We start from the raw sequence: 12,883 nt of genomic DNA on the forward strand, positions 1-12,883 counted from the left end.
TGCTGCCTGAATTGCTGTGCTCTTCCAGCACCACTAATCCAGAATCTGGTTTCCAGCATCTGCAGTCATTGTTTTTACCTAGTAAAATTAGGGTGCATGGTATTGGGTCAAAGTACTAGATTGGATTGAAAATTGGTTGGCTAATAGGAAACAAAGGGTAGTGATAAACGGCTCCATTTCGGAATGGCAGGCAGTGACCAGTGGGGTACTGCAGGGATCAGTGCTGGGACCGCAGCTTTTTACAATATATGTTAATGATATAGAAGATGGTATTAGTAATAACATTAGCAAATTTGCTGATGATACTAAGCTGGGTGGCAGGGTGAAATGTGATGAGGATGTTAGGAGATTACAGGGTGACCTGGACAGGTTAGATTAGATTACATTACAGTATGGAAACAGGCCCTTCGGCCCAACAAGTCCACACCGACCCGCCGAAGCGCAACCTACCCATACCCCTACATTTGCCCCTTACCTAACATTACGGGCAATTTAGCATGGCCAATTCACCTGACCTGCACATCTTTGGACTGTGGGAGGAAACCCACGCAGACACTGGGAGAACATGCAAACTCCACACAGTCAGTCGCCTGAGGCGGGAATTGAACTCTGGTCTCTGGCGCTGTGAGGCAACAGTGCCACTTTGGTGGCAAGAACAGGAAGGTAGATTACTACCTAAATGGAATCAATTTCGGTAAAGGAGCAGTACAGAGAGATCTGGGTGTTCTTGTACACCAGTCAATGAGGGTAAGCATGCAGGTACAGCAGGTAGTGAAGAAGGCTAATAGCATGCTGGCCTTCATAACAAGAGGGATTAAGTATAGAAGCAAAGAGGTTCTTCTACAGCTGTACAGGGCCCTGGTGAGACCACACCTGGAGTATTGTGTGCAGTTCTGGTCTCCAAATTTGAGGAAAGACATTCTGGCTATTGAGGGAGTGCAGCGTAGGTTCACAAGGTCAATTCCTGGAATGGCGGGACTACCTTACACTGTGAACGAATGGAGCGACTGGGCTTGTATACCCTTGAGTTTAGAAGACTGAGAGGGGATCTGATTGAGACATACAAGATTATTAAAGGATTGGACACTCTGGAGGCAGGAAACATGTTTCTGCTGATGGTGAGTGCCGAACCAGAGGACACAGCTTAAAAATACGGGGTAGACCATTTAGGACAGAGCTCAGGAGAAACTTCTTCACCCAGAGAGTGGTGGCTGTGTGGAATGCTCTGCCCCAGAGGGCAGTGGAGGCCCAGTCTCTGGATTCATTTAAGAAAGAGTTGGATAGAGCTCTCAAGGATAGTGGAATCAAGGATTATGGAGATAAGGCAGGAACAGGATACTGATTAAGGATGATCGGCCAAGATCATATTGAATGGTGGTGCAGCCTCGAAGGGCAGAATGGCCTACTCCTGCACCTATTGTCTATTGTGCCACCGTGCTGCCCACTTGGCTTTGAGAAGAAAATGCAGCTGTTTTCCCATATAGCTGCTGCACTTGTTCTTCTAGATGGAAGTGATTGTGTGTTTGGAAGGTGCTGTCTGAGGAGTCTTGATGAATTTCAGCAGTGCATCTTGTAAGTGGCACACACTGCTGCTACCTTCCATCTGTGGCAGAATGAGTGAACGTGGTGCCACTGAAGCAGGCCGCTTTCTCCTGGATGGTGTCGAGCTTCTTGAGTGATGTTGGAGCTGCACACATCCAGGTAATTGGGGAGTATTCCATCACACTCCTGACTTGTGCCTTGTGGATGGGGGATAGACTCTGGGGAGTCAGGAGGTGAGTTACTTGCTGCGATATTCCTGACCTCTGACTTGCTCTGGTAGCCACCGTGTTCAGTGGCAAGCATTGTGTGTTGCTGATAAGGTTGAAGCAGATGTCTCCTTATGACACCATTTCTCCCCACCCATCCCCCACCAAAAGAACACCCAGGAAACCATGTGATACTACTTGATTGATCCTACCAAAGTGGGAAAGTGTCACATTTTCACAGATCTGTCCAATTCCTTAATCAATCTATTTCTCTTCTCAGCCTATTTACTCCTTGCTTACAGGTTACATTATGTATTCTTTCATGGGATGTGGGCATCATTGACAAGGCTGACATTTGTTGGCTGTCCCTACTTACCCTTGAACTGAGTTGACATTTCGGAGGGTAGCTGAGTCAATCACATTCCTGAGAGTCTGGAGTCACGTAGGCTGGAGTGGGTAAGGACAACTGACTTCATTCGTCAGTGAACCAGATGGGTTTTTATGATGATCACTGATGGTTTCATGATCAATTACTGATACTAGCTTTCAATTCCAGATGTGTTATTAATTTTGAATTTAATTTCCACCATTTGTTTGGGTTGAATTTGACTACGTATCCTCAGAATTCACCTGGATCCTTGGATTACTAGTCCAGTGGCATTACCACTATATCACCACCTTGCCTTCAGCTTTGTATTATCAGTAATCTCAGATCATTGTACATTTGCTCTTCCCATCCATAACATTATTGTAGATTGTAAATAGCAGGGGCTGAAGGATTGATCCTTGTGGCACCCCATTATTTACAAGTGTAAACACTATAAAAACCCATTTATTTCTCCTATATTCAATTGACAATCCATTCTAATATCCTCAATTCCAGGCGTTGTAACTTTGAGCTGTCGTCTCTTGTATGGCATGTTACGATCATGAGGCTAGAAGCCATTCAGCCTGTTGGGTGTACTCTGACATTCAGTGATATCGTGGCTGATCTGATCACCCTCTATTCCATTTTCCTACATTATCCCCATAAAACTCTATTCCCTTACCAATTCAAAATCTGTCTTGTCTCTGCCTTGGATATACTTAATGACCCAACCTCAACCTGCAGTAAAGAATTCCACAGAATTCATGCTATCTGAGAGAAGAAACTCGTTGTCATCTGCCTTAAATGTATGACCTAAGGTTATACCTGTGATCCTGGACTTGCCCACAACAGGAAACTATCGTTTTGCATCTACCCTGTAAAGTCCTTGAAGGATCTTGTACGTTCCGATAAGATTGCCTATCATTCTTCTCCATTCCAAACGGCACAGCCCAATCTACTCTATCTCTGTTGAGAAGACAGTCTTTCCATACCTGGGTTTAGTCTCGTGAACCTTCTCTGGACCGCCTCCAGTGCCAGCATATCTCTCTCTTTCCTTGGGTAAGGGATCCAGAACTGTTCGCAGTATTCCAGTCATCCCTGGTCCACCTCAGTAAATCTCTTCTGCACGTTCTCAGTGGTGCCCAGAATTGAACACACGACACTGGTTTATAAAAGCTTAACTCGCATTTGAACTCTTGCACTTTTTTTTTTCTTTCCAATAATATTGTTTCTCTGTGAAAGTTTTAATGCTCTCATGGTGGTCTGCAGCTGTGATTATACCAATCCTGTGGTGGTCCAGTTGCGGAGATTAACGGGTATTTTGAAGGGTAAACTATACAGAAATGAATATTGGAATATAGTTGTCTTACTGGCATGGGATAGATTTTTTTGGTTGTGAACTGCAATGCAGTAATTTCTGTTTCTTTTTCAGGTTAAAGAAGTGTCACACATCGTGTGGTCCTCTGGTCTGAATGTGTACAATTTGTATGCTGATTGTGTTGGAGGTGTGCCTGGTGAGATTCAGTAAGTTATCCAGGGGTGAGGAGACACTGCAGGGTGCTGCCATCTGAAAGATTTGGTGATGGCTGATGGTTGCGGTGGGAGAGGGAAGGTGACTTTAACAGAACCCTCGATCAGGGTGCAGGTAAGATCAGAGAATGTTTGATCCATGCCTCCATCAGCCTCCAAACCCACACCCTGTGGGGAAGACACTTCTTCTCCTTGACTTTCCTGCCTTCAAAACCCTGACACTTTATTGGAACTGAAAGAGACATTGACAGAGGCCGCCAACCCAGGTGAGAGTTTGCAGTGTTTTGTATTGGCTGCCTGTTGTAAGTGCTGCCAGGCAAATAAACAGGAACCAGACTTTGCCTGCTGAAAGTAAATATCCTGGCATTAAGATTAACCAGGTTCAGGAGGTTGGGCAGGGCTGCAAATTGCTGAGACCGTGGATTACGTGCTCTAATCCCTGTGAATAAAAGACCCTGTACATTGTTGCATTGTGGACAGAACCTGCACTGCACACGTGCACTTGGTTTTCAAATAGAAATCGGGGGCAAAGGTGGGGTTATCTCCTGCCTTCCCCACCCCGACCTGACCATCCAGTTAAAACCTTTTTCCTGCTCACTGTCACATACATTAATGTATTTTTGCACTTTCTAATTGTATTTGTAACCAACTCCAGGACTACATACAGCACCATGTTTATGTGCATCACCTCTCACCAGCCCTTGCTGAGGGGCTTTACTCTGCAACAAGGTGGCACTAGAGCAGTTTAAAGGAGGGCAAATGCCAGAAAATGAAAGGCAACATGGAATAAAAGCAAAATACTGTGGGATGTTGGAAATCTGAAACAAACGGCATCCTACAGAAACTCTCAGGTCATAGAGTTACAAATCATACAACACCAGGTTATAATCCAACAGGTTTAATTGGAAGCACTAGCTTTTGGAGCGACGCTCCTTCATCGGGGCAGCGCTCTAAAAGCTAGTGCTTCCAATTAAACCTGTTGGATTATAACCTGGTGTTGTGTGATTTGTAACTTTGTACACCCCAGTCCAACACTGGCATCTTCAAACCAGGTCATAGAGTCATAGAGATGTACAGCACGGAAATAGACCCTTCGGTCCAACTCGTCCATGCCGACCAGATATCCCAACCCAATCTAGTCCCACCTGCCAGCATCCAGCCCACATCCTTCCAAACCCTTCCTATTCATATACTCATCCAAATGCCTTTTTAAATGTTGCAATTGTACCAGCCTCCACCAATTCCTCTGGCAGCTCATTCCATACATGTACCACCCGTGTTGCCCCTTAGGTCTCTTTTATATCTTTCTCCTCTCACCCTAAACCTATGCCTTCTAGTTCTGACTCCCCAACCCCAGGGAAGAGACTTTATCTATTTATCCTATCCATGCCCCTCATGATTTTATAGACCTCTATAAGGTCACCCCTCAGCCTCTGATGCTCCAGGGAAAACAGCCCTAGCTTATTTAACCTCTCCTGTAGCTCAAATCCTCCAACCCTGGCAACATCCTTGAAAATCTTTCTCTGAACCTTTTCAAGTTTCACAACATCTTTCCGATAGGAAGGAGACCAGAATTGCACGCAACATTCCAACAGTGGCCTAACCAATGTCCTGTACAGCCGCAACATGAACTCCCAACTCCTGTACTCAAAACTCTGACCAATAAAGGAAAGCATACCAAACACCACCTTCACTATTCTATCTATTTGTGACTCCACTTTCAAGGAGCTATGAACCTGCACTCCAAGGTCTCTGTTCAGCAACACTCCCTAGGACCTTCCCATTAAATGTGGCAGAGTCTGTGGATAGAGTCACACTGGACTCAACATAAACTCTGTTTCTTTCTCCACATGAGAATTTAGTTTCTCCAGCATTCTGTGTTTGTAATGAATATCTCCTGCCTTGGTGTAAAGTGCTCAGAGACCATTCGAGGCAAATGGGTATATCTGAGTCAGAAAAGTATATCTGAGGTTGTAGAAACCCTTAGATAATATGTCTCAAAAGATAGCTTCTGCAGAGGAGAAAAAATATCTTGCTTCGAGCTTTTAGATAAAACTTTACTTTAAATGTTGATATTCTTAGCTCTTGGATATTTTAAAATATTCTTAGATGCTCTTAATATTCCTTGACGAGTTACAAATAACACCAAGATAATGGATTCTTGTAGATTTAAATTAAACCTCTTGATAGTTTTTGATACAGCAATGTACTTGAAATATATTGCTTAATTTCAATTGAAATTGTAATGTTAATACATTCTCATTTGAGTTGTAACAGAGTAACTGAAACAAACACTATTCTGAAATGGGGAGGTCTATGTTTTGAAGTGAGAAATCCCAGACTCTTTCAAGTATCTGGGATGCTTATAGTGTCGCTAAGGCTTGTAAAATTAAGTAGACCTTTTTGGAGGAAGGTAACATTATTGGGTGGCTTCTTGCTCTGTGGGCTGATACTGTGAATCCTAAAGACCCAAGTGTTTGTGAGATGGACTGACTGGCTTGAACTCAGTGGACAGAAGTCATCAGGGAATTACTGCTGATCTGAGTTAGCTCCAAACGAGATGTAAAACCTAAAATCACTTCAAAGAGCCAAAATTTAAACCAACAAGTGATCTGTCCTTTCACAGATTTGATGGGAGTCGGAAGCAGCTGGTCATCAGTGACTTGGGAAACCTATTCCCCAAAAATGAAATGAGTCTGTGGTGGCGCAAGGTAAACTCCATACATCCTTTCCTGAAAGTGGGGGCCAGATTTTATAATTTGCCAACAACCTGCATTTATTTCACGATTTTAAGATTTCAGGCTGGAGTATAATTGGACAATAAAATGTGAAACCAAGCCATGGGTGATCCAGAACTCTTAAAGTACATTTTAAAGAATTTCTTTGAGGAGAGTAAGTGCGACTGCTGAACTGGTGCAGCTGACAATGTTGGAGCAGAGGTGCGGGGTGGTGGTTAGGAGTCCCTGCTCTTTGTTTATATTGTAATGGTGAATCTGGGGATACTTTAATGAAATTGGTCTTGAGGGGATAGGCTCTGTTCAGACACTGCTGCCTGTTAAAGGAGACTCTGGTACAGACAAGACTAGGTTCCCACTGGTTTCATTTGTCAGGGGCGCGAGGTTTGCCATCAGCCCCTTCGTGGTATAGTTGGGAGGGATTAAACAGAAATACAGCAAGTTGAGTAAACGGGCTCTGGCCGTGCTGGCTGAGGAGGGAAGTGGGTGCTCCAGCACTTGGCTATTGGTGGGGTGGGGGTTAGGGGTGCCACCTCTGCTGGATGGGATGCTGATGCTGGCAGGAGGCAGCAGTTGGCATGTATGTCAGCATCACTATTCAATTTGTGAAGACAATCTGAGGTCACTGCAAAGATTCCATCAGTTGAATTAAAGTATGTAGAATGGAGGATGGGATTGAAACTGGATCTCAGTAAAAACCTCAGGAAAAGGCAGAAGATTGGCACTGGCTATTGGAACCAATACAGGCATGATGGGCTGAATGGCCGCCTCCTATACCTCCTATGATATACATCAATGAGATCACCCCTCATCCTTCTAAAGTGGATTTCCCTGCCCTGTCTCCGTGTTCACCTTCTGCATATCTTTTCCAGAAACTGAAAGATGTACATCAGAGCCACAGAAACGTTCGGCTTGATCCCCCATGCACCAACACCACTGCCTGCAGCAACTACCTGAATGACCCAGAGGTTCGGAAGGCTCTGCATATCCCTGCCTTTGTGCAGAACTGGGAGATGTGCAGGTAACATCCCGGCTTCTGAATTAGAAGCAAATCTATGTGATCAATACAAAAATTGACATTCTCGCTCTTATTTTTATCCTGTCCCTACTGTGTTTTGATATGAGGTGTGTTCATGCTTTGGGATGGGTTCCAGTTAGGTGTATCTCTCATCTGGGGATAGTCATTTGGTTTCAAGTTACCTAAAAGTGAGTCATGTGCCACAAATATTAGACTGTTTGTAGTCTGGTGTTGGAAGGAATCTGAAAGGTAATAGAACATTATCATTTATCCCTGAGCTGCTTCATCAATGAGCTTCCCTTCATCATAAGGTCAGAAAGGGGGATGTTCACAATGTTCAGCACCATTCACGACTCCTCAGATACTGAAGCAGTCCATGTTCAAATGCAACAAGGTCTGGGCTGACAAGTGGCAAGTAACATTTGCACCTAACAAATGCCAGGCATTGACCACTTCCAATAACAAACACTCTAACCACCACCTCTTGACATTTCAATGATGATATCATCACTGTATCCCGCATTATCAACATCCTGTGGGGCTACTATTGACTAGAAACTCAACTGGACACTCCATTTAAATACAGATCAGAGGCTAGGCATATTGTAGTGAGAAACCCATCTCCTGACTCCCCAAAGCCTGTTCACCACCTACAAGGCAGAAGTTGGAAAGGTGATAGAATATTCCCTACTTGCCTGGAAGAATGTAGCTCCAACAGTACTCTAGCTTTATACCATCCAGATAAAAGTAGCCCACTTGATTGGCTTCACATCCACATGCATCCACTCCCTCCACCACCAACACTCAGTAGCAGCAGTGTGTATTATCTACAAGATGCACTGCAGAAATTCATCACAGATCCTTAGATAGCACTTTCCAAACTCTCAACCACTTCCATCTTGAAGGACAGGACAGCAGATACATGGGAACACCACGACCTGCAAGTTCCCCTCCAAGCCACTCGCCATCCTGACTTGAAAGCATCAGTGTCACTGGGTCAAAAGAATAAGAGAGTACTTGATTGAAACACACAGAATCCTGAAGGCTCTTGACAAGGTAGAAGTGGGGAGTCACTGTTTAAAAATCAGGATTTATTCATTTAAAACTAACATAAGGCTAATAATTTTTCTTCAAGAATTCAGAGTCTTTGGAACAGTCTTCCTGAATGATGGATAGAATTTCTTGAATATTTTTTAAGACCGTGGTAGATAGCTCCTTGGTAAGTAAGGAGATGAAAGATTATTGAGGATATGTGGGAATGTGAAATTGTTACAATCAGATAAACCATGATCTTATTGAATGACAGAATAGGCCTGAGGGGCTACATGGCCTACTTCTACTCTTTCTTACTAGGTTTGACATTTTGTACATGCACTGTCCATGTGATTTGTAACTCTGGTATAAATGGTGTTCACAATATGGCTGGGACATGGCCATGTATGTAGATGGTATCCTCTCACGTAGGATATTATATAGTGTCTTGTTTCTCCACTCTTAAAGGTCCTGCCTCCTACGTCTTCCTTGTGAATCGACTTCATTATCCTTTTTAATTTGTTTGACTTGACACTAATCGCTACACAATACTCCATGTATATGGTATTGCAGGCTTTCCCCATCTGGCTCATCTGGAGTATCTGGCTTTGTGTAGTTATAGGTGCCACTTTCAGCAAAAGCCAACATCAGTCCCAGCTTTACTGTACAGTCCCATATGGGGTTACAGTTGAGCCCAGGGAAGTTAACGGGGGCCATGCACTGATACCATAGTATCCATCATTCACTGGAACAGAATAGTTGCCATGATTATCGAGACGTACAGCCACCTTTCACTTTGGTGTCACCCATGTCCAAGGGATTTTATCAAATGCTTCTAAAACCATGAGGTGTGCAGAGTGATCCTTCATCAGTAGTTCTAGCATTTTCCGAGAACTTGCTATACCTTCCTTGGGTGAAAGGTAGCCACTCCTTTTTGCCTTGGTGATACCAATGATCTGTCATCAACCTTGTCCAACAGTTGTTCGAAATGAACTGGCTACCTTACCTCCAATAATCACACCCCTCTAACCACAGCTTCACACCATGCGCACACACCACCATCTCCAGCAACCCCCCCCCGACACACCAACAGCCTGACTCTCCCCTCCTGATGACTGCAAACGATTATTATTGTCAATCATCTGAATTCCAGTTGTCTGGAGGAGGATATGTGGTGATATATGGAGGATTTGGCACTTAGTAAAAAAACGACAAAACAATTTAGCTCCTCCACCCTGTCCTGCTGTTCTCACGTCATAGAGATGTACAGCACGGAAACAGACCCCTGGGTCCAATCTGTCCATGCCAACCAGATATTCTAACCCAATCTAGTTCCACCTGCCAGCACCTGGCCCATATTCCTCCAAATACTAGATTAGATTAGATTACTTAGTGTGGAAACAGGCCCTTTGGCCCAACAAGTCCACACCGACCTGCCGAAGCGCAACCCACCCAGACCCATTCACCTAACACTATGGGCAATTTAGCATGGCCAATTCACCTAACCTGCACGTTGTTTGGACTGTGGGAGGAAACCTGAGCACCTGGGAGAATGTGCAAACACCACACAGTCAGTCGCTTGAGGCAGGAATTGAACCCGGGTCTCTGGCGCTGTGAGGCAGCAATGCTAACCATTGTGCCACCCTGCTGCCCCTATTCATATACCCATCCAAATGCCTTTTAAATGTTGCAATTGTACCAGCCTCTGCCACTTCCTCTGGCAGTTTATTCCATACACACACCACCCTCTGCGTGAAACAGTTGCTCCATAGGTCCCTTTTATATGCTGTTAAATGAGTTCCTGGTTGATCCAGGACCTAATTCAACATATCCTGCCTGTGCTCCTTGATCATAAAGATCCATCAATCTCCAAGTTAAAATGAATATTTAGTCCAGCGTTAATTGTGATTGTGGAAGTGTTCCACCAGCCTTAGTTTGTACAAGTGTTTCTTGACTTTGTACTTAAAAGATCTGGCTCAAATCCTTAGATCATGGCCTAGACTCTCCAAAGAGCAGCAAGCATTTTCTCTACCTCTCCCATTCTCTTATGTTCCACTTCTTTTAAATAATCTCAACCAAATTAACCTCTTAAATGCGAATTCTAAGGGATACATTCCTACCTGTGTAATCTCTCCTCCAATATATCTCTGACATTTGGACATCGTTCTGATTAAAACTGGGCTATGCTCCCCTAATCTATCTTCTTTAAGGTGTGGTGCTCCTATCACTGTCTATGTGGTTTAACCAGAATTTTGTATGGCTGTAGTATGATCCCTATGCTGTTCTATCCTAGTCATTCAGAAACTAAAGTCAATGCTTCATAAGTCCTTTTGTTTCCACATGTTCAGGACAGTTCAATGATCCGTGTGTATGAACTGACAATCTCTTTGATCTTCCATTCTTTCTAATTTTCATCATTTAGAAAGCTCCTGTTCTATCCTGTTTGGGTTAAAAGTGGAGGACCTCGAATTGCTTAGATTGAAATCCATTTTCCTTAGTTTTGCCCACTTAATCTATTATACCTTCTCTCTTAATCCATGAAAAAACCTTCAGTGGTGATCACATTTCCTAAGTGAGCTGAACTAAACTTTGTGTAGGTTTTGTTTTGACTTTGGAGGAAGTAAAAAGCCAAGAGTACTCAATGAGTGGCAGGACACTAGGAAACTCAGGAACAGAGGGTTCTTGGCAGGGCTGGTCCACAAATACCTGAACTGGCAGGATAGGGCGATTTAACAAGATATACGGCACACTTGCCTTTGTCAGATTATAAGAGCAGAGAGATTATGGTGGAGCTATACTGTGTACAGTTCTGGTCACCACACTATATTGGAAGGATGTGATCTCAGTGGAGGGGGTGCAGACAAGATTGACCAGGATGTTGCCTGGGTTGGAGCAGTATAGCTATGAAGAGAAGTTGGATTTCTTTGGAGCAGAGAAGGTTGAGGGGGACTTGATAGAACTATATAGGATTATGAGGGATATGGACATGATCGATAGAAAGCAGCTGACCCCTTAGTTGAAGGATCAATAACAAGGGGGGGACTAATATTAAGGTGAAAGATAGGATGTTTAGAGGGGATTGAGGGAAAAATTATTTTGCCCCAGAGGCTGGCGAGGTTGTGGAATACATTATTTTAGACACTTCGTTGAGGTGGGAAACCTTGAACCTTTTTAGGAAGTACATAAATGAGCACTTGAAATGTCATAAAAATTCAAGACAATGGATTGAGTGCTGGAAAGTGGGATAGTGTAAATTTAGTGACTCTGGCAGTACAGACTCAATGGGCCAAAGAGTTTCTATTGTATTGTATGATTTTATAAACCGGAGACCAGTCTGACTGATCTGATCCTTGTTTGTTTGGGACAGTACATCATAAATTCTCGTTCTCCTTTAGCCTAATCCACTGTCAGAAATCCCACGGCATGTGATGAAATTCTAGACGTCCCCAGCATGATCTTAACTCTCCACTGACTTTGACAACAGGCCAAGTTGGACAGGATGGAAGACAGATTTTGAACCTGATCCTGTCAGTTTGCAACTGAATGGATTAAGTTCAAATTGCCTGCGTTATTTCTAAATTGAATGTGAATTTAAAATATTTTCAGCAAGGGTTTGACTTTCCCTTGGATTGCCTGCTGCTTTGTGGGGTTGATATGGTGGGGGGGTGGAGAAGAAGGCTTTTCTAGCTGGAGTGGGTTCTACATTCACAGGGAAGTCCTGGGGAATGCTGTGATATTGGAAGTATTGCCTCCTTTAGAACATGTGGATGATTGAATTACTTTTAACACTCACTTTGATTTTTGTTTGCTCCTGTTTAGCGCAGTAGTGAACCTGCTTTATCAACGGCTGTACAGTGATATGAAGGATCAGTACATGAAACTGCTGTCTGCCGGGGTAATTAATCATTCTTTCCATTCCACTGATCAATTTTAACTCAGCCATTAACTTTGAGGGATTGTGCATGTTTTAATCGTGTAGCACTGGTTTGGGACTGTGGGGACTTAAAGCTTCATCCTATTGTTGCAACAGTATGGGGACCAGAAGCAGCAGTTGGCCATTTGGCCACATTGAGATCGCTGTATCATTCCACTGGATTGTGGCTGATTTCCCATGTCATTTTCCTGTACTATTCCCATATCCTATGGTAGGATTAATATTTAAAAATCTATTGATTTCTCACTTGAATGTATGCTGAAAATGTGTTGCTGGAAAAGCGCAGCATCCAAGGGGCAGGTGAATCGACGTTTCGGGCATGACCCCTTCTTCAGGAATGAGGAAAGTGTGCCCAGCAAGCTAAGATAAAAGGTAGGCGGAGGGACTTGGGGGAGGGGCGTTGGAAATGCGATAGGTGGAAGGAGGTTAAGGTGAGGGTGATAGGCCGGAGTGGGGTGGGGGTGGAGAGGTCAGGAAGAAGATTGCAGGTTAGGAAGGTGGTCCTGAGTTCGAGGGTTG

At 43.8% G+C, this 12,883-nt stretch overlaps 1 protein-coding gene across 1 annotated transcript in view; it reads left to right on the forward strand.

The window, feature by feature from the left end:
• ctsa (cathepsin A) overlaps window positions 1-12,883 on the forward strand; it is a 61,221-nt gene that overhangs the window by 35,120 nt on the left and 13,218 nt on the right. The window contains exons 9-12 of the mRNA XM_043676989.1: window positions 3,548-3,639; window positions 6,272-6,356; window positions 7,253-7,401; window positions 12,250-12,325. Coding sequence (XP_043532924.1) covers window positions 3,548-3,639; window positions 6,272-6,356; window positions 7,253-7,401; window positions 12,250-12,325 — 402 coding nt within the window. The remainder of the gene's footprint in view (window positions 1-3,547; window positions 3,640-6,271; window positions 6,357-7,252; window positions 7,402-12,249; window positions 12,326-12,883) is intronic.

Source organism: Chiloscyllium plagiosum, chromosome 35, assembly GCF_004010195.1.
Source record: "Chiloscyllium plagiosum isolate BGI_BamShark_2017 chromosome 35, ASM401019v2, whole genome shotgun sequence".
NCBI classification, from domain to species: domain Eukaryota; kingdom Metazoa; phylum Chordata; class Chondrichthyes; order Orectolobiformes; family Hemiscylliidae; genus Chiloscyllium; species Chiloscyllium plagiosum.